We start from the raw sequence: 22,850 nt of genomic DNA on the forward strand, positions 1-22,850 counted from the left end.
TTTTTCAATTGAATGTCTGATTTCTGAATGGCCATTTCTAGGTTAGGAATGTACCGGGAAGCAGAGAAGCAGTTTAAGTCAGCCCTGAAGCAGCAGGAAATGGTAGATACATTTCTCTATCTGGCGAAAGTAAGTAAATATTCTTAACTTGAGTGAAAACTGTCTTCTTAGGGTGCTGGCCATTGCATGGGGGAAATTTGCCAGTTCCTTCTGGAATATTTGGCAAGTTAATATGTTCAGACTTGTTTTTTGTAGCAAGTGAAAAATAACATATGGAGGGTACCCACGGCACAAGGAGTTGATGGCTGTGGAAAAAGAAGAAAATCCCTTTGACGGATTGCTTATTAGGACAGAAGGAAATATCATAGATTCCCCACCCTGTAGGTAACAGAAAGGCATTTTCTACAATTCATTGTCTCAAACTCGAGCAGGTCGTAGAGAACAAGGTCTCTTTGTTTTCGAAACAGGATTTCACTGTATAGTCCAGAAAGACTTAGAATTGCCATCCTCCTGCCTCAGCTTCCTGGGTAGCTGAGATTCCAGGCCTGTGCTATCAAACCCTGCTCTAAGAACATGGACCATTTCATAGCTTGTTTTATAGGACATTAGTTACTGAGCTGTGAGCACAATTCAGTATAGGATATTGTAGCAGGCTTGTTAGTAAAGACAGATTAATTTAATCCATGCAGTAACCCTACAGGACAAAGTTTATAATTTCCTTTGTGCTGCTAAGGAAGACGAGACTGCAAGAGGTCAAGTTTTCAGCATCACTGGGCTGTTAGCAGCAAGCATTCAAGTCCACTGTGCTTCGTAATGTGACCTGTAGCTCCAGTACAAGTTTTCAATACAGATTGGACATTCCTAATCTGAGTATCTGAAATCTGGAATGCTCCCAAATCTGAAATATATTGAATGCCACTGTATGATGCTACAATTCCACACCTGATGTCATGGGATGGGTCACAGTCGAAACACGGGTGCAATAAAATGATTGTGTAAAACCGCCTTACATGTAGATGGAAAAAAAATCAATGAGAGGGCTGAAGAGATGGCTCAGCAATTAAGGCGTTCGTTGTTTTCCAGAAAATCCAGCTCAATTCCCAGCACTCACATGGTGGCTCACAACCATCTGAGCTCCAGTTCCAAGAGATCTGACACCCTCTTGTGGCCTCCAAGGGTTCCAGGCACACACATGGTGCACAAACATACATGCAGACAAACACCCATACACATAAAATAAAAATAAAAACTTAAAAAAAAAAAACCAATGAATTTCGTGTTTAGACTTGGGTTCCACAGTACTCCAGAATACCCCCAAAATCAGAAATTGAGAACACTTCTATGCCAAAACATTTCAGAGAAGGGAAGCTCTACTTGTATTGGAATAAAGTCACCTCCTGAGCCTCATCAAGGCCACTTTGAAAGAAAACACTTGATGAAGTGGTAGTTATTACACTATTGCGACTTATCTGCAAAGACATTTCCAAGTTAAGAAGTGTGCTTTGAGCAGGAAAAGAGGGAGAGCTGGAAGGGAGGGAAGAGGCTGTGAACTGCTCTCCTCTGGGCGTGACACAGCCGTTGAATCATGACCTCATAGCAGTTACAGTTGCTTGCATGAGACTAAGCCTAAAATCAGTCAATCATGGATTGAGGGAAGGGCTTACAAGACCACACTCCATCCCGCTGAACTTTTGCCTACTGGTATATTCCAGGGGAAGGACAGCCATTGTCTTCAGTTGGGTACCATTGGTAAGCCCTGCTAGGCTCCAGTGGGTTCCTTGAAACCCATAGTCATGTGCATTACCCTGGTTGAACTCAGTGGGCCTAGAAACAACCCAAAAGATGTGAATATCAGAGACTTATAGGGAGTGGAGGGTTGGTGTGGGCAGGGGGAAGATGTTTCCCTGACCCTTTCTTGTTCAGGTATTACCCAGCCTTTGTGACAATAATATCCCCACAGTAAGCATTTCTTGGGGTGATAAATTTTATGTACAATGTACAGATAAACTGTAAAGTTGTTATTAGACTCTAATTACGTCTGTGGAAATTCTTACTTTAGTTTCTGGGAGAAAATTTGTTTCTAATCAATAATTAAAACTTGTCATGCAAATGCAATTATTTTAAAAACCAGTGCAGTAATCTTATTGAAATATACTTTGCTTTTAGGTTTATATCATATTGGACCAGCCCGTGACTGCTTTAAATCTATTCAAACAAGGCTTAGATAAGTTTCCAGGAGAGGTGACCCTGCTTTGTGGCATTGCCAGGATCTATGAGGTAAGTAAGGTTCATATTATCTTAAAAGTTGGTGTAAAATTGAGGTTGAGTGCTACTTTAAAAAGCTCATAGGCCCTTGGGGTCCTAGTAGGGAGCACAGTTTATAAAATGAAGATTGTTGGCTGTGATTCAGCAATATAAGGGGAGATTTTGCTGTGTGTGTTTAATTCAACTAGATTTTTTATAATGAAGTATTTTAAATACCCAGAGATCAGTGATACAAGACAGGAATTCAACTTATTTTTCCTGTGTGGGTAGCCTGTTATCTCAGCACACTTAACAATCCTTTCCCAAGATCAGTAACACCAAACATCTGTATTTTCCATTTCTGGTTGATATTCCTAGAGCTGTCTAAGCTCTTCCATTGGCCTGTTTGTTCAATCTCATACTAGCTACATTTCTATAGTTTTCTGATGGTCCCTGGTAGGCATGTCTTGTCAGGATTGCCTTCACAGTTTGGACTCTTACTTATTCGTACACAGTTTTAGATTCATGTTTTCAGATTCTGTAGAAAAGTTACATTGCATTCTCTTCCCTGCTAGTAATTAAGCATTACAATGATCCTGAGGCTAGATCAGGCAAGCCTACCACCTGTTTTTGTTTTTTTTCTTTTTCCTTTACAGTTGAAAATTTAATCTCCCTGCTCTTCCATATTGGTTTTAAGACTGGTGTCTCAAGAACTATGTTTTTTTAACCTTGCAGGCCTAATGAATTAGATTTACAGTTAATATTTGATTGACAGGATGGGTAAGTAGGCTGCTGTGGGATGTTCTGTATGCTGTGAATATGTGTTGCTCTGATTGGTTGATAAATAAAACACTGATTGGCCAGGAGCCAGGCAGGAAGTACAGACGGGATAAGCAGACAAGGAGAATTCTGGGAAGAAGAAGGCTGAGTCAGAAGACTCCAGCCTGCCGTCCAGGGAGCAGCATGTGTAATGGCACACAGGAAAAGCCACAGAAAACGTGGTGATGTATAGATTAACAGAAATTGACTGAGTTTAATATAAGACCTAGTCAGTAGTTAGCCTGAACCAATGGCTGAGCAGTTTTAATTAATATAAGCTTTTGAGTGATTATTTTAAAAGTGGCTGCAGGGTCCACGAGGCTGGGCAGGACCAGAGAAGACTTCAGCTGCAGTAGGCTGCTTTCTTTCCATACTCAAGCATGACATAACTCTTAAGTTGCTTCATTCTTCTTTGTCCTCCAGTGACTATTTTGTGGTCATTCCCAGAAAGGTTGTGGTGGGAGTCACCAAGCCATGCTAAAATTTAGTGCTTAGGTAAGACTCCCAAAACACAGCATACCACACTGCAAAAAAAGACACAAAACAAAACAAGTAAAAGGAAAAGGTTCATGGGCAAAGTTCAGAGGAAGCAAGGGATGAGCTTCCAAAAGACCTCTGCTAGTGGAGTGTTATATGACACTACCAATGTCTACTTATTCCAGCTAGGGAACCGAGGACAGACAAAATACAGATACCACCAAAGTTCACATCGGGGGCCCAGTGAATTGTATTGGCGTTACTTACAGGAGTATAGGTGAAGGGTACTTACGGGAGTGTAGGTGAAGGTACTTATGGGAGTATAGGTGAAGGGTACTTATGAAGTATAGGTGAAGGTACTTATGGGAGTATAGGTGAAGATACTTATGGAATATAGGTGAAGGGGTACTTACAGGATATAGGTGAAGGGTACTTACAGAGTATAGGTGAAGGGTACTTAGAGGGGTATAGGTGAAGGTACTTACGGGAGTATAGGTGAAGGGTACTTACAGGATATAGGTGAAGGGTACTTACAGGATATAGGTGAAGGTACTTACAGGAGCAGAAATGACTCAGAGATAGTCGCATCACCAAAGCCCACCCCAGCATGGCTGGCAGCTCATAAAGCTGGGAACCCGGAGCCCACTGCCAGCCCACAGGCAGGCAACTCCACAGGTTGGAGACCTGTCCTTTTCAGGCAGTGGGAGTGGTCTGGACTTTTCCAGTAGCTCTGCTGGTCTTTGCTTCTCTTAGGCAGCTGGATTGGTGTCTGCTTTCTCCAGGTGGTTTGGCTGGTTCATCTTGTCTGAGTCTTTCCTAGGAACTTTGCTGAGAGTGCTACTCAGCAGCCTTGACAGTGTATATGCTTGGGGAAAGAGGAACCTAATGCGTCTGGTCAGTTTGGGGGACTTCCTGAGGACTTTGAGTTGTTCACATCTTGAGCTTAATAGCTTCCCTGCAGGATAGAATGTTTCACCTCTGTTCAGAACATCGTTTTAATGAGCCTCTCTGCAGGGTAGACTTACAACATGGAGTCACAAGGAGCACACTTAATTCTCCCAGCAACAAGTTATGACAACTCCTGCAGAGTATTATCTACCAGGAATCTCATTAGAGACTGTGTGTGGACACCATATGCCTATCATGTACCAGAGTTTTCCAGACTCTTCTACAGTTAGCAGGTATCAGCACAAACCCCATAGTACAAATGGTGTCACATTAATAAGGCACTCTTGTCATCTGGGGAAAGTTTATATGAGAGCAGGAATCAGCTGAGTTCCCCAGTGAATACCTTTCTAAGAATAGCAATCTCGGGTCTTCTGTTAACTCTTTCCTGCGCACGTACGTGTATTCCTAGGTATAACTGTGAATGGATGTATTACTATGAAAATTTCTATTTGATGATAGTGAATAGGAATGTATTACTTTTTCAAAGTCAGTTTGATATTAGCCACTCTTTAAATTTCAAGATCTTGTCCGTAGATTCTCTTAAATATCTTTTTATAAATAAAAGAATCATCTGTGTATTTAGTTTTGATATTTTATTTTAAAAATTGCTTAGAACTTTTAATACAATATTAAACAAACACATCTCTGTTTCTTCTTTAAATTTGGAAGGTGCTACTTATAATATTGGTAAATTATCTTGCAAACAAAAGTGGAAGAGATTGAGGGTTGCTATGTCTAGATGATTGCTTGTGGATGATTTTTATTTTCCTACACTTTCTGTACGAATGAAAAGAAAAGAAAAGGAACATGACTGTTCCCAGGTTTCAGCATGAGATGAACGAAAAAAAAGAAAGAAAGAAGAAGGAAAGGAAAGGACATGACTGCTCCTAGGTATAGTGGAGGAGAAAATGTATTATAGATATGTGGGAGAGCATAGGCAGAGGCAGAGGCATCTGAGATCTGGGAGAGTCCAGAGTGGACGTGGCCAGACTGAGCTGTGCCATGTGAGGAGAGGGAGGAGGGTTGGGGAAGAGAGAGAGGGGAACCAGGTACAGCAGCCAGGAGGCCCATAGGTACAAAGAGGGCTGGTGACCACGATGGTTACATTATTTAGAAAAGAGCAGTCCAAGCCCCTGGGCTGGACGGAGCGTTCAGGATGGGGGCGGAGTATGCCAGTCAGGAGGGCCCTGTAACAGGTAGGGGCTGAGGGATGCAGAGAGAACCTAGCTGGCCAGGTCCACTTCGATATGTTAAATAAGCACCTCAACCCTTTGTCCCAGGTCTGAAACTTGACACTGTATTTTCAAAATTTTGTATGAGGAACATGAATTCTGTGTTTTGTTTGTTTGGGTTTATTTCTTGAGACAGGGTCTCTTTTTGTAGCCCAGGCTAACCTAGAACTTACAATGTAGAGCAGGTTGTCTTTGAACATGGAGTGATGCTTTCCTCTCAGCTTCTCTAGTTCTGGGATTACAGGTACAGGCTACCACACCCTACTAACAAATTAATTTTTTTAATGAAAGTAATTTTTAAATTGACTAGGAAAAAGTTTCCTTTTTGAAACACAACTTTAATACAGACACATACAGAAGACTTCAACCAGTCAAAACCAAATGTCATTATTTTTTATCTTTACTTGTTGTGACCTTAAATAAATGGAATATGGATGAACCTTTGACCAAGACACTTAGAAAGAAAATAGAGTCACCTTTGGAAGCTAGGGGAATTCTTGCTGCTGCCAGCGGTGGCTATCATTGGGTGGTGATTAGATCATTGGCCCCTGCCCTTTGCATCTCTCAGACCCTTCATCCTTCTCTTTGACAGAAGGTTTAGCTGTTAGCATTTTTAATCGCGGCTGCTTTTAGAAGAATTCCATCTATACATGTCTGTTGCAGTCACTGTTGCTAAGGCTGGGAGAGGCCATGGCTCCGAACAGATTCTGGCCTTCCTCTCTCCATCCTCCTGCCTCCATCTCTAGAGTGCTGGGATTGCTGTTGTGCACCACCACACCCGATGGTCCTTAGATTATCCTTAGATTATCGTTTCTCATTGGCTACCTTCTGCCTGTTGCTCCTTTGAGTGGTGTTTGCAGTGGCGGGGACAGAGACAGCGTAGAGTAGAAATGATTACTGCAGTGTGCCCCTGCCCCGCGCCACCCCAGCTTTACAGCTAATTTCCTTTCTGCCAAAGCTTACCACGCCAGAGCCGGATTTCTGGAGGATTCCTTTGCTCTTGGTGTGACAGTGGTTTGACAGATAATTAGCCAGGTCCTTATTTTCGGCTACACTGCATTTGCCTCTGAGGACTTTGCTTTTCTCTGGGGGTCTCTAGTGTCGTGTTCTTTTCCCAGTGCTGCGTTCATTCTGTCACGGTCTGCGTGTTTCCTGTTTTACAGTGAGCTTGTACTACCTATGCTTCCTTGCGTTTCTTACAGACACTTGCTTAAGATATGTATCTTTGTTCAACGTTTTCATGCTTTGAATTTTTTTTTTGAGACATTTTGATAGAAAGGCCCTCATTTCAACTATTCTTTGCCGAAAAAGTGTTTGAAATTAGAAACCTACCACTGGAAATGTTATTCTAGTGGCCCTTCTACTTTATTGTGTATGAAAATTGCCTCCAGCATATGTAAGAAATGTGGTCCATCAATCTTTGACGCAGGCCTTTGTATTTTGAACTCACTCTTTTGCTGTTCTGAGTATTCACATCCTTAAGCTATTTGCAATTTTACTTCAAATAATTCAACTGTAAGTGCAGTCCATGTTTCATGAATTGGTTCAGAAATAACCACTCTAAAAATCACTTAACTAATATCAAGTTTATTACACACTTGAGGTGGCATTTACATACATGGAAATATTATTTTAAGTATGTGTTTTTAAAATCTATTCTAGAACTATTATAATTTAACCCATTCTGATGCAGGAATAAGTTTAAGGACCAAAAGAGAATCCATATGAAAATTTAGGATGTGACAAAGTTTGGTTGTTAAGTCAATTGAGTTACTAGGTTATTAATTAAATACTTTAAAAATAGTGCAAATGAGCAAATATTTCTTATACTAAAACAATTATAGAGGCAGAGGCAGGCAGATCTCTGTAAGTTCGAGGCCAGCCTGGTCTACAAAGCGAGTTCCAGGCTAGGCTCCAAAGCTACTCAGAGAAACCCTGTCTCCAAAAACAAACAAAAAAAAATGATTTCAGCCAGATTTAAATTGTGTATATGCATATACATGTATGTGCGCTCATGTGTGTGAGGTCAGTGGTCAACCTCGGTATCAGGCTGTAGGAGCCATCTAACTTATTTTTGAGGCTGGGGGCTCATCATTAGTCTAGCCTGGCTAATTGCTAGCCTGGCTGGCCAGTGAGCCCCTGGACTCTGCCTCCCCAGCACTGGAATTACACACACTTGTCACCATGTCTAGCTTTTTTATGTGGTTTCTGGGCACTGAACTCAGGTCCTCAGTGTTTCTGCAATAATAACTTTACTGACTGAGCCATGTTCCCAGCTCTCAGATTTAAACTTGTTAAAAGGAGTTAAGACTTCAAAATATGAAACTATTCTGATAAAATATCCTGACCAAAAAAACTTAGGGAAGAAATAGTTTATTCACCTTACAATTTCAAATTAAAACCCATCATGGAGCCGGTTAGCGGTGGCGCACACTTTAATCCCAGCACTCGGGAGCCAGAGCCAGGCGGATCTCTGTGAGTTCGAGGCCAGCCTGGATCTACAGAGCAAGATCCAGGACAGGCACCAAACTGTACAGAGAAAACCTGTCTCAAAAAACCAAAACAACAACAACAACAACAAAAACACCATTGAGGGGAAGTTACGGCAAGAACTCAAGCAGCTAGTCACATCCCACCTATAATTAAGAGCAAAGAGAGAATAAACACATTTCAGCTTGCTGTCAGCTAGCTTTCTCCTTTTATACTGTTTAGGACGCCATGCCTAGGGAATGGTGATGCCCACAGTGTACTGGATCTTCCCTATAGCAGTAGTCAACACAGCCCCCACAGACATCCCATAGGCTAACCTAATCTAGATAATTCTTCATTAGGACTCTCCTCCCAGCTGATTCTAGGTTGTTGCAAGTTAATTAGTCAAAACCATCCAGCAAAAAAAGCAGTGAACATTTCAAAAAAAAAAATAGGCACATTATTTGTATAAATTAGAATAAACAAAATCTTTTTTTATTTATTTAGTTATTTTTTTGTGTATGGGTAGTTTTACCTGGATGTAAGTCTGTGCATCACAGTGCATGTTTGGTGCCCATGGCCAGAAAGGGATTCAGATCCTCTTGTGAGCCATCATGTGGGTGCTGGGAATGGAACTTGGGTCCTCTGGGAAAGCAACCAGTGCTCTTAACCATTGAGCCATCTGTCACTCATACCCAAGGAAAAGCTTTTTATACAAAACCAAATAATAAATCCATAACATGAAAGACTGATATTTGAGAACTTTTATTCCCTATGTAGACCAAGCCAAGCATGGTGGCTCACGCCTTTAATCCCAGCACTGGGGAGAGAGAGAGGCAGGTGGAACTCTGTGAGCTCAAAAAAAATAATCCTATGTAGTGAAGATAAAAATTTAAATAAAACCAAACTAGAAGGTTAAGATATCACCCAGTGAAAATGCCTCTCATGCCTGGATGCCAGATGACTGTCAGGTAGGTATGGTGGTCCTCAGCAGATGCCACCATTTGATTTTGGGCTCAACAGCCTCCAAAACATAGCTGACCACTTTTCTGTTCATTATTAATTATTCTGCGTGTGCTATTCTGTGACAGCAGCACAGAATGCCAGTGACAAAAGGCAGAAGACACACTAGCTCAGGAAGTAGACACAGGACACATGTAGGCAGCTCACAGAAAGGCAGATATGATGTCTCATGTGTCAAAGGCCCTGTCTCCTTCAGAATTAAAGAATTAAAGCTGAACAGCCATAGGCCATTTCCCACTCGACTGGATTGGCAGAGGTGAAGAAGTTCCACAGAACCTAGGCTGTTGTCAAGGGTATGAAGAAACAGACTCCAGGTGTGAGCACTGTTGGGGTGAGCATGGTTGATGCAGCCCACCCGGAAGCTGTTTATAGTCACCAAAGAGAGGTCAAACATGGTTCTTCTTTTGGGCAGTTTTACTTCTGGGAATTTTCCTCCTCAGTGTACAGCTATGCAGAGATGTTTTATATCCTGTTCTGCTGGTTAAAAATGTCAAGAAACCAAGGTTCACTGAAAAGGGACTGGGTCGTTTATCATCTCTGTGACTTGTTGTGGTCCGAAAGTGCAAACACACAGTGAGCTGGGGTGATAGTAATGTGCTTGCCTGGCAAGCATGAGGTCTCAAGGTCAGTCCTCAGAACCCACAGAAGGAAGCCAGGTGTGGTGATGCACATGTACCCCAGCACTGGGGAGGCAGTGACAGGAAGATTCCTGGAACTCCATGGCCAGCCTGTCTAGCCAGAAAGTATTTCTCACCGAAGCCAGAGCTCACTGTCTACCAGTGAGCTCTGGCTTCGGTGAGAAATACTTTCTTAAAAGAAAATAAGGTGAGCAATAGAAGTCACCCAGCATCGACATCTAGCCTCCATGTGTGCACACATGCACAGACAAATGTGTGCACAAATACACCACATGAGAAAGAAAATGTGCTCTGGCTGGAGCTGACCACTTCATCGAGAAAGAACAGTGCATTGGTGCACTTGGTCTTCAAGCACCTGCAGCCTAGTCTAACTGGGACTCCTCGGCCAATGAGCTGCCCTGTCTCAAAAATCAAAGTGGCTGGTACTTGAAGAGTGACCTCCAAGGTTGACACCTGGCCTCCACATGCATGCCCATACATGTGCATGTGCATCTATATGCACAGTAGAACACATGCACACACATAGACACACAAAACCTTTTCCGTGTTTGAACGTCTCTAACAGTATGTAGCATCTTTCCCTTCATTAACATGCAGTCCCTGTACAAAATAATGAGTTTCATGGACTTTGGTCTTATTTACCACCTCATCAATGTCTTTGTCCTCCTTCTTGCTGGTCATCTCGCCCAGATTCCATACATAAGAGAAAACATACTTGTCTTTCTGAGCCTGCCTTCTTTCCCTTAACACGATGATCTCCAGCCCTACCCATTTTCCTGCAAATGATGCAACTCTGTCTTCTTAGTGGCTGAATAGTGCTCCACTGTGTTTATCTATCCCACATTGTCTTTGATCCTTGTGATCAAGTAGCATTTGTTGTGTAGTTTTCTCATCTGCAGCCCTTGTGGAAACTTGGCAATGATTCCAATTAGCCGACATAGTGAATGAAGATGGTAATTATGTCTGATTGTTGCCCGAAAGCTTTTGTTGACACCTGCTGGTTAAATCCAGAAAGCACAGGCATCAGACTCACAAAAGGAGCTTGGAAGCGAATCCTGAATCCCGAGCAGTGGTGGGGAGCATTTTTAAGGAGCGCTGCAGTGGATCTTAACCCTCTTCATCACGAAGAGATGAGAAGTAGGTGAGGCTGCAGATGTGTGTATTAGCCTGATATGTTCATTCTACACCATGCGCCTGTCCAAGGCTGCTCGTTGTATCCCACAAACATAAAATTATTGATAAAATTTAAAGAGCAGAGCACCAAGTACACAGACAGTACTGTTTTGAAAAACCTGAACATGGATGACCAAGTGAGAAGGGGACTTGGGAGAATTTGACTGTGTATGAAGGAACTGACTTTACATATTACTTTATATGTATAAAGAATGCAAATGTGGTCACGTGAGTCTTGTACCAAATACAAGTTGTGTGCCCAAAGAAACAGTGTGTGATGCTTCTTGCTGCTGGTGGGGTCAAAATCTAATATTAGTAAGAGTCCTTCGGTGATCAGAACAAGTGTGTGGGTGATAGTGGATGTCATGTAACTTGAGAGGCAGAAGAGATCTTTGCAAAGTTGACATAAGGAAAGCTTTGTGGAGGATGAACTGGGCCTTGAGGGAGATTTGAGAGGTGGTAACCTTCATTAATAATATTTGTTGGCCCAGTCTACCTACTCAGGAAGCTAAGGAAGGAGAGTTCAAACTCAGGTTCAAGCCCACACTGGGCAACATGGTGAAAATATGCCTCAAAATTTAATAAAATTAGTGTTATATCACAGGCTTGCTAGCTGCCCCATCCTGGAACTCAGGCCACATCCCTCTCAGCTCTGACAGAGCTGACAAAATGTGTTGTGATTCATTCACGTAGAATGAATTTGGTTCCCTCCCTTCCACTACAGCTGTGAACAAGCCCAGCCCCCGGTCCTTGGACTTAGGACAATCTTGAGTTGTGTACTTTTACCTAGTGCCTCCCTTCCTGAGACTTCTAGGATGTAGGCCAGGCCAGGTGAGATCTGAAGGTACAGAGCTTGCCCACCCCGTCCCACCCCAGGAACCTGTGAGAGACAGAAACCAACTTTGTCCTTGGAAATTGAAGTTTCTTTTCCTTTAGGACTCTCATCATGCTGGGCATGGTGGGCCTCTTGCCTGACAAAGCTCTGTTTTGAGAATTGAAAGTCTCCCTTGGTGCAGTCTCTCCCAGTGCTCCCCCACTTTAGGGCCTGTGGTGACTGTCACTCACCAATATGCTTTTTCCCCTAATAAAGATCATCTAAGGGGTCATTTTGTGTCAGCTCTTTCTGCAAACCTGATTTCTTTTGCAGGTCATAACCACTAGAGACATTTATTTGTGATTGCTAGTGGTTTACAAATGTATACAGAAACTGCAGAAGGCTCCTTTGTATGTATTTCTAAACTTGGTCTCGGAGGCTTTCGTCTCTTTCCTAGATCTGATCTTTCTTAGGCCTTGTCTTCCCATTTGATATGGCTGACAGTCAGCCACCAAGTGATTCTTTAAACACGATGAAATATGTGTGTGCCATCGATGTTTCTAATCCTCTGATGTTCTCTCAGCTTAGTATGAAGTCCAAGGCTCTCTGCATGGCCTCAAAAGGCCCTGGCTGCCTCTCCCGGTCTCCTGGGCACTGCCCCCTGTGCCAGGCTCATTTGGAAATGTTTCTTCTGAGTGTTTTCATTTTAGGTTTGTGTGTTTGGACTCTCTGCCAAGTGAGACTATCCCCCACAAATGCTGGATCCGACACCCCTCTTCAGTTATGTCTCTGTTAGCCAGGGCCTCTTCCGAGGTGACTGATAACAAGCATCCCCTGCCTCCCTTGCTCTCTGCTCACCCTACACTGTTTCTTTACATTGCTCATCCTTCCCTGGCATTATACTGACTCATTTGTTTGTCTTCCCACCAGCTGTCACCTCCCTGGGGACGATGACTTCATGTTTTTGTTCGAATTTCATCCCTACTGTCTCCAACAGAGCCTGACATATGGCAGACTCGAAATAAATATTGTTGAATGAATGAACTTAGAAAAAAAAGCAGCTTCTTGTCCAGTGTTAACAAAGCATTGCTCTTCTCTCTGGATGGGGAATAGGAAATGAACAATAGTTCATCTGCAGCCGAATACTACAAAGAAGTCCTGAAACAAGACAATACTCACGTGGAAGCCATCGCCTGCATTGGTAGCAACCACTTTTATTCTGACCAACCAGAGGTTGCCCTCCGGTTTTACAGGTGGGTGTTACATTGCAGCTGCAGGAAAAATTGGTGGAACAGTAACGGGATGGAATGAAAACGGAGAGAAGTTATGGAAAGGCCACATGTGTATAAAGCTAAGAACTGCTTCTCTCAGTTGCTCTCTGAGGATTAAAGTGACATTTGGTACTTTGAGGGTGTGCAGACCGGCCTCCTGGAAAACCGTACCTGCAGGGCCACGCTTTCAGTTGAGCTCAGTGTCAGTTGGTGTTAGCTGTCAAGAAACAACAGAGGCTAAAGGGCTACTTGACGTATTTCTCACTGTCCCTGCCTCTTAACACAAAATCTAAAGACAGAGAGGCTGAAGCAGGAAGGGTTTGCAGGTGCCCCGTGTTCTGAACCTCGACGAGGACCTAAAACAGGGTCATCTGTTTTGTGGGGTATTTTCAACTGTTTCCAAATCCAAGTACATGATGGTTGCTGGTTCTCCTTTGAGCACATACTTATTTTATCCCTCATGTGGCTTCTAAAATACATTTTTTAAACATTACATTCACTATTAATTTATTTATTTATTTGTGCGTATCCAGGGTGGGGTGCATGCACCATAGCGTGCTTGTGAAGGTTAGAGGGTAACTCCCTTTGGTTCAGGTCTTTCCTTCTACTATGTGAGTCCCAGGGATCAAACTCAGGTCATGAGACCTGGAGACAGGCACCTTTACCCACTAAGCCGTCTCACTGGTCCCTAAAATTAATTTTTACCTGGTGGTTTCAGCCCTTGCAATATATAGTAGATTGACAACTGACAAGTTCTTTCCCAACTAATGCTGAAAATATAAAATAAGCAGATGCATCCGGCACTCGTGCAGCCGGCCGCACTCTCCGCCCCTAAAGTGGGTCACGGGCTTCTCAAGCAGCTGGGCTGGCTTTTCGTCTGTGCATTTGAACTCGGTTGGATTAATGATGCACAGAAGCAAAGTGGGGCTCTTGAGCTGCCCTGGCAAAGCTGAGCGGGGAACACAGAGCGGCAGTCACATCTCCCGTGGCAGAGGTTCACTGGAGTGAGTCTGTGCCCCACAGTAGAGACAGCAGAATCCAGGGCTCTGCAGAAGGCTTGCGGGTTAGGTGTGGAACACGCTCCTCAGGCTGGATCAGGCCTCAGGGAATTCCCTGCAGGTGCTACAGCCTCTGAAGTAATGTGTGAACTTAGGCGACCACTTCTCCTTCCTTTCTAATGAAGCTCTTGTGGGAAAACAAAACAAAATAAAAAGCAAACAAACAAAAACCCACTTTTCTGACCTTGTCCCTGGACACGTGCCCTGTGACAAGTTATGAGCATTGTTTTAAACATTAATTGATATGCTGTGCTAATGTTCTTCAGGGGTCCTAAAATGGTTAAATGAATTCACTTCTAACTACGTTCATAAAGTTAATCTAACAGCAGCTTTTGTGCTCCTCTTTGGAAAGACGCCTCTTGCAGATGGGAGTGTATAATTGCCAGCTTTTCAACAACCTGGGGCTGTGTTGCTTCTATGCCCAGCAGTATGATATGACTCTGACCTCATTCGAGCGTGCCCTTTCCCTGGCTGAGAATGAAGAAGAGGCAGCTGATGTCTGGTACAACCTGGGGCACATTGCTGTGGTATGTTGTGTGTGTGTGTGTGTGTGTGTGTGTGTGTGTGTGTGTGTGTGTGTGTGATGTGTGTGCATGTTTCCTGTTAAGGAAAAAGTCACCATACCTTCATGTGAAGAAATTCTCATATCATGAATCCAGCTGACGATTTAGAGGTTTGAGTTATTTTCTATCCTCAAGTAAAATCCATGCATCGAGCTCACTCCACTGCTGTGATTAGTGCTCATTTTCTCTATGGAGCTGCAAAGGTTTATATTCAAAATGAGGGAGGATGCAGCAGGAGGGAGGCTGCGCCTTCGTGTGTGCAAACGCGTGCTTTTCCTTGCAGGGAATAGGAGATACAAACCTGGCCCACCAGTGCTTCAGGCTGGCCCTGGTCCACAACAACCACCATGCGGAGGCCTACAACAACCTAGCCGTGCTGGAGATGCGGAAGGGTCACATTGAACAGGTCAGAGACCTGCTCTGTCACAGTGGACAGTTGCTTTCTTCAGGGGAAAGCGGTGACACTCAGCCACCGTTATGTGTTATACCTTTAAAACAGCTCTGGAGTCCAACAGGCCTGGTTCTGAATCCCAGCCCTGTTATCACTAGTTGTGAGACTTTGGGCAGGTCACTTCACTTCTGTGAGGCCAAAACGGAACATTTGATTTAATGGGAACAATGTACACCTCCATGGTCTTCCCCCCTGAAACGTACTGTCTCCCACTGCGATCTACTGCTCCTGCCAACACCTTAGCAGTCACCCTTTCAACCCTTCCCTTCTTTCCTCTCTCTGCCGCCCCTGCGCCCACACTGTCCAGAAGTCCTGTCCGCCCTAGCTCAGTGTGTTCCTTCTTCTTTACCCCACGTTCAACTCTTTCCTGCACTCTCCCAGGTCCTAACTGGTCTCCTAACTGGTCTCCTCCTACACACACACACACACACACACACACACTCACACACACACACACACTCACACCATATGGGGTGGGCACTTTACCGACTAAGCGATTGCCCCCGCACCCCCCACTATGAGGGCGACTACTGAGTGACTTAATAATGAATGAATAAAATGAATAAAGCAGTAGCTCATCCTCCTCTGAATAGCATAATGGATTTTGTTATAAAACAATATTACTTTATTATTGCCTTGCTAAAGTCCTCCAGTTCCTTCTCTTTGCATTTGGACTAAAACCCAGGCTTCCTGGCCTGGCCTGTGCAGGCCCTTTGATATTATATTCATGTGTTCCTTCCTCACTGGCTTCAGGAGCATGAGCGACCCACTGCTCTACAGACACACAGAGCTTCATCTCCCGTCAGCCCTTTGCAGTATCCCCCAGATCTTGCCAGGACAAGTGTCTTGAGTCTTAAGTGTCATCTCCGTAGAAAAACCACCCAAACATCAGTCTAAGAAAAGCCCTCGAGGCCTCGCACATCTCGTACCGTCTTCTTCTTCTCGTTTTACTAGATAGTGGTATGTGGAACAGACTGTTGACTGCCTGAAAGCGCGGACCTCCTTTGTTATGTAACTTCTGCATTCTCAGCGCTAGAAACAGCACCTGGCATATGGGAAGTCTAAGTCGGTGTTCCTGGAGGGGCTGGAGAGATGGTTCAGTCAGAAAAATGCTTGCCACACAAGCGTGGGAACTTGAGTTCAGATCCTCAGCACCCACTTAACAAGCCGTTGCAGCATGCGTCTCTAACCTCAGTACTGTGAGGTGGTGTGTGTGGACATGTGCTCAAGTATGTGCACACTCGGTGGTACGCGTGTGGAGGTCAGAGGACACCTTGTAGGAATCACTTCTCCCCTCCCTCCTCTTGTGCCATGTGGGTTCTGGGGAATCAAGCTCAGGTCGTCAGATGGCCAGTGCCCCTACCTGGTGAACCATTTCACCAGCCCAGTGGTTCCAAATGTGTTTCAACGTTGTTTTATTAGGTAAAATCTAGTATCTACTGCCTTCTAGGAGTTGATGTCCTTGTTTTCTCATTTCAAACAAATGATGCATGAATTTGTTCTCAGGATCATTGGAGGGGGGCGTTGTTCAGTGGCATCATATGAACTGTGATGCACACATTTCCATCTCCTGTTCCTCCATGGTCTCTGTAAAACATGGTCCTGTGAAATGAAACCTAAGTTGTATGCTTTGAGTGCTTGTGCTGGCTAGTTTTATGTCAACCTGAGCTAGAGTCATCTGAAAGGAGGGAAGCTCAATTGAGAAAATGCCTCCATAAGATCGAGCTGTAGGGCCGTTTCTTAATTAGTGATTGCTGGGGGACAGTCCAGCCCATTGTAGGTGGTGCCACCCTTGGGCTGGTGGTCCTGGGTTCTCTAAGAAAGCAGGCTGAAAAAGCCAATTAGAGCAAGCCAGTAAGCAGCATTCCTCCATGGTCTCTGCATCAGCTCCTGCCTCCAGGTTCCTGCCCTGTTTGAGTTCTTGACTTCCTTCAGTAATGGACTAGGATGTGGAAGTGTAAGCCAAATAAACCCTTTTTGATCATGGTATTTTATCACAGCAATATTAACCCTAACTAGGGCAATACTTTAGAGAAAGCTTGTCATTTCCTGTTGCTATTTCACCTAGCAGACTGATGAGCAGTATAATAAATGTTTGCTCGACCTCATCCAGTGCAGAACTTTGGAGTTTGAAATGTTCTGATTTTAAGTTGTTGTGAGGGAGCAGATAACTATAGCCTCCTAAGTTGATCACCAAGAACAAAGCTTAAGTCAAGAAGACTTTTGTTTAAGCTCTGAGGAGATTGTATTTCAAATTGTGTATCGTACTGAAGTGTAGTCTTTATGAGCAGTGGTTTTCAAATAACTTGTATCGACCCTAAATTTTCAACTCTCATAGTCCCTCTTTTGAAGTATGTATCGCTAACATTTTGCCAGGATAGCCAGAGTAAGCTATATTTCATTATGCCATTGTATTTCCTGGGGAATGTCATCTGTATTGCCCACAGGATCATTTTAAGGTCCTGTCCCAGGTAAGTTTTGTTTTAACCTAAAGAAATCATAGATATAGTGCTGACATGTGCTCATATGTCTGCCTTTTCTTCTTCGCTTCCCCACAGGCAAGAGCACTCCTACAAACTGCATCGTCTTTAGCACCCCATATGTATGAGCCACATTTTAATTTTGCAACAGTCTCTGATAAGGTATTTTCTTCCTTTATTAATTTATCATCTGACACATTCTTGATCTTTCTTGGTTTAAAAAAATACAGATTGAATATATTTTAAACCTTATCTTTCTGAACAGAAGGTTGATTATTTTTTCAATCTGAAAGAAATGACTTTTTAAAAACTTTTATCACAAATATCTTCACTTCAGGAGATTATGTAATAAACTTTATCACTGGGTATTGACTAAAACACCACTATAAATTGCAGAAGAAATCTCTTACATTTTAAAATACCACATTTAATCACTAAAGAACACTTGTTAGATAATTCCTGGTCCAGGAAGGATTTATAATTGACTTTTACAGCAAGGGAATCCTGTCTGTTATATGCAGATCCTATTTCCACTACACCTTTCTCAAGATTGTTATGAATTAAGAATATTAGTGAATGTTGTTTAGTTATGAGCAATATGGGGGAAAGGTAACTGTTAATATTCTGTTGCCAATCAGTTAATATCCAGAAGTCAACAGGAATAGTGACCTGTTTTTAATAAAACATAAACAAGCAAGCCAGGGTACTAGGGCATCTCAGCACTTTTACCATGAAAAGCAAGTCTGTCTTGAGGATTAAGAAACAGTTCAAATGTTTGTGATAGAAGTGCAGGCTTTTATTGACTAAAGACGTAAACACGATATCCTTATAGCATGAATACAAAACTATCCACATATGTCTATTTTGAAAATGGAAAAAGCTCTCACTCATGTTACAGTTTGGGGGACAGTTGCTAAATACCAGCTTCTGGTGGAGGTTCTTTGCCTACCTTCCTGAATTCTCTTCAAAACCCCAGCAATATTTCTTTGCTGAGCCTCTCTGTGTACTAGGCCCTGTGGTCAGCATAGAAGATGTAGCAATGACTGAAGCGGACAAAAACTTCTACTTCATGATGCTTGCATTCTCATGGGACCTGAGGCTCACAGAGATTACAAAGCATCCATAGGAGCTGGGTGTGGAGGCACAAGCCTGTAAAACCCTAGGCGCAGGAGGCTAAGGCAGGAGGGTCACTAGTTCAAGGCTAGACCAGCTAGATCCAGTCGCAATAAAACCCAAAGAGCAGGGGTCTTTGGGAATGGTTCAGTGGTTAAGAGCACTTGCTGCTCTTCCAAAGGACCAGAATTTGGTTCCCAGCACCCATAGCAGGCGGCTTGAAATTGCCTGTAACTCCAGTTCCAGGAGATTCTGCATCTCTGGCTTTGGCAGCCCCTGCACACAAATCCACATACCCGAATGCACTTACACCTACACATAATTAAAAATAATAAAAAATAGATCTGAAACCAAACAAAGGCACGCCCTAGAGCCACATGGCAATATGAGATTCCAAACTCCCACCCGACTCCTGACGCCCTTCCATGTCCCACTGCACCTGCTACAACTCAGTTAAAGACACAGCCACTTTCTTATAGGAAGGCCAGCTCACCTGAGGATCAGTGCACCTTAATGATTCTTAGTTCAAAGAATTCTTCATCCTTATAAGATAGTTTAGCAAAATACTATCAAATAATTGTGATGTTTGCAACGTTTTGATGTATTATAAAATAATAATGTTGGCAATGTTATGATTTTAAAAGGAAACCATTTAAATCTAAAATACATATATATGTGATTAAAAATCCATCAGAGTTGAATCATCTAGATTTTTTTTTTTGTGCACATACTACAAATTTTCTGTCTTTGCAGAAGTGCATTCATGAATGAAGATAGATTATTTTTCTTTGGTACTGGATGTAAACAGAGTTCATTGAACATTAGAGATAGCCTTTATAAACTTAAAAACCAGCTATCTGCCCAACACTGCTATGTTTAGTATTACTTAGAACCTTTCAGAACATAATTTATACCTTTTTAAAATAATTTATTTAATTTTATTTTATGTGCATTGGTATGAGGGTATCAGATCCTCTAGAACTGGAGTTACAGACAGTTGTGAGCTGCCATATGGGTGCTGGGAATTGAACCCAGGTTCTCTGAAAGCGTGGCCAGTGCTCTTAACTGCTGAGCTCTCTTAACTGTTGAGCCATTTCTCCAGCTCCCTCCACCCCCAACCCCCCCTTTTTTTTTCTTTTTCAGGACAGGGTTTCTCTGTGTAGCCCTGGCTATCCTGGAACTTGTTCTGTAGACTAGGCTGGCCTTGACTCAGATCCACCTTCTTCTGCCTCCCAAATGCTGGGATTAAAGCTGTGTGCCACCGGCACCCAGTCTTTATATCTTAAGTTAATATGTTTTACTTAAATTTCCTGCCTAAGAGATACTATGCTAATCATAATGTCTTTGTTGGATGTTGCATTTATTCTAGCTACACAGACTTGAATCTTTAGGCAAACAAATGCCCTTTTACATTTACAGTGCTATCAGCAACAGAGAGAGAAAACACACTATGATGGAGCATATGTTATTTATATCATTTTATTTTCCTCATTTTTATGATGGATTTATAATTTAGATAATTCTAAACTATAAGTAGCATAATGGAACAGTTTACTTTTGAGAACTTTTGGCTTTTTTCCAACATGTAGATCTTATTCTGGTTCCTGATTTGGTATTTCTTACAGATTGGAGATCTTCAGAGGAGCTATGTTGCTGCTCAGAAGTCTGAAGCAGCATTTCCAGAGCACGTGGACACACAGCACTTAATTAAGCAGTTGAAACAGCACTTTGCTATGCTCTGATCAGTCCTTGGACCAAGTATGTCTGCACGAAGGGTCAGTGCACAGGACAAAAAAATGTACCGTGCAATAGTGTGATGCAGACCTACCGAGGTAGCATATAAGACTTTAAATCAGGCCGGGCCGTGGTGGCGCACACCTTTAATCCCAGCACTTGGGAGACAGAGCAGGCGATCTCTGAGTTCTAAGCCAGCCTGGTCTACAGAGTGAGTTCCAAGACAGCCAGAGAAACCTTGTCTTGAAACAAAGAGTGTAAACCAGAACCTACTATAAGAACTTTGTTGTTTTATAAGGTAATATAAAAATAAGATTTAAGCATTTCCTGGTTTTGTCTTTTCAATTAAAAAAAATTCACTGTTAAATACAGACATTTTCAAACAGTTTTGTCATGTATGTTAGGTGAACTTCAGCCATACTCTTCTCCTCTGAATAGTTCCCTTTGTCCCCTTGCCAGTTTCGTATCCATTTTCAGTCATCTGTGTGTACATGATTTTAAGTGTCTTAAGTAAAAGCTAGACGCCATACATTAGAGAAAACATACAATATTTGTTTTTCTGAGACTGACGCAATTTGTGTATAGAAAAACATATTTTTTACTTCACTTTTCGTGAGTTTTTATTTCATTTATCTCTGATGATACAAGTTAGTTTTAAAAGTCCATTAATCTTATCAATCAAACTGTTACTGTAAGTTTATTTGAAATGATGCACTACTAGTTTTTAGTTAATGTGTGCCCCAAATGCCCACTGGTTCATATCTTGACAAAAGTTAACTCAAAATGAGTTATGGACAAACATACTATATATATCTATATATAGATATAGATATGTGTATATGTATGTATAGATGTATATACATATGAATATTTACATCTGCATATAAACATATATTATATATGTATGTGTATGTATTTAGAAGAAATAATATATGTAAATTTATACCACACGGTAATTTCTTAACTAAACTCTAAACTCATAATCAGAAAAAGATTCATAGATTTGACTTCTTGGACTTTAAAAACTTTCATGCTTCCAAAGACATTACTGAGAGTAGAAAAATAAGCCACTGACTGGGAGGAAATATTCTCAAGTGCAGCATGTATTCTATAAATGACTTTCACTGAGAATAAAACTCAAAACTCAATAAAAAGGCTGGAGATGATGGCACATGCCAGTAAGCACTGAGGAGGTAGGGACAGTTTGAGGCTAGCCTGGGCTATAAAGCATGACACTATCTCAACAAAACAAAAACACCATAAAATAAATGAAAACTTCACCAGAAATGACATACAATATTTGGCAAATATGCACACACACAAAAAAGTCATCAAGAAAGGACAATTAAAACCTTAATTAGAATAGCTGAAACTTAAAAAAATGGACCAGACTGAGTTCTGGTTACCGTGTAAACAAGTGGAACTTTAAAAATCTTCACTTAACAGACTTGGGTGTGAATGTTTGTAGCAACTTTATTTGTAATAGCCTCAAACTGGTAACAACCCAAAGGTCTATTAACAGGTAAATGGGTAAACTGATACAACCATACAGTGGAATACTATTTGGCTTTAAGAAGGAATGAATTGTTGATAACACACATGAGTTCTGCTTAGTTAGGGTTTCTATGGCTGTGAAGAGACACCATGATCATGGCATCTCTTATAAAGGAAAAACATTCAATTGGGATGGCTTACATTTTCAGTGGTTTAGTCCATTATCATCATGGTGTGACATGGTGGTGTGCAGGCAGACATGGTGCTGGAGAAGGAGCTGAGAGTCCTATATTTTGACCCACAGGCAACAGGAAGTGGTCTGAAAAACTGAGCATGGCTTGAGCATATGAGACCTCAAAGCCCATCCTCACAGTGACACACTTTATCCAACAAGGCCACACCTCCTAATAGCACCAGTCCCTATGAGCTTATAGAGGCCAATTACATTCAAACTACCACAGATGCTTTGAGTAAAAGAAGCCAAACAAGAAAGAGCGCATGTGCTGTTGCCCCCCGCTTACATAAAGTTCCAGAAAGTGCAAACTGATGACTACTATAAGGATCATGGTTGCCTGGCTACAAGGAGAAGCACGAGGAAACACTGTGATGGACCTATTTATTGTCTTGATGGTGGTGACAGCTTTATCAATATATACATATGTCAGTCTTACCACATTATGTACTTTATGAATGTACATATTTATAAAATTTACAAATATGTATTTACATGCAGTTTATTATGCATCAATTATGTCTCATTAAAATTACTTTAGTTTTTCAAGGAAATTGTACCCTTACCAAGAGTCAGCTTTAGTATATATGCAGATTTTCCCCAAGTAGATATGCTTA

The 22,850-nt window shown here is 42.2% G+C and overlaps 1 protein-coding gene across 3 annotated transcripts in view; it reads left to right on the plus strand.

The window, feature by feature from the left end:
- Nucleotides 1-21,113, plus strand: part of Ttc8 (tetratricopeptide repeat domain 8) — a 61,240-nt gene extending 40,127 nt beyond the window's left edge. For all 3 annotated transcript variants that reach the window (XM_052738739.1, XM_052738740.1, XM_052738741.1), the window contains 7 exons: nt 42-129; nt 2,167-2,277; nt 12,951-13,090; nt 14,519-14,693; nt 15,013-15,135; nt 17,739-17,822; nt 20,399-21,113. In XM_052738739.1, the coding sequence (XP_052594699.1) occupies nt 42-129; nt 2,167-2,277; nt 12,951-13,090; nt 14,519-14,693; nt 15,013-15,135; nt 17,739-17,822; nt 20,399-20,515 (838 nt within the window). In that variant the 3' untranslated portion in view covers nt 20,516-21,113. The remainder of the gene's footprint in view (nt 1-41; nt 130-2,166; nt 2,278-12,950; nt 13,091-14,518; nt 14,694-15,012; nt 15,136-17,738; nt 17,823-20,398) is intronic.
- Nucleotides 21,114-22,850: the final 1,737 nt, after the last annotated feature.

The sequence above is a fragment of the Peromyscus californicus genome, unplaced genomic scaffold, assembly GCF_007827085.1.
Source record: "Peromyscus californicus insignis strain IS unplaced genomic scaffold, ASM782708v3 Scaffold_15__1_contigs__length_86483966, whole genome shotgun sequence".
Classification (NCBI taxonomy): Eukaryota; Metazoa; Chordata; class Mammalia; order Rodentia; family Cricetidae; genus Peromyscus; species Peromyscus californicus.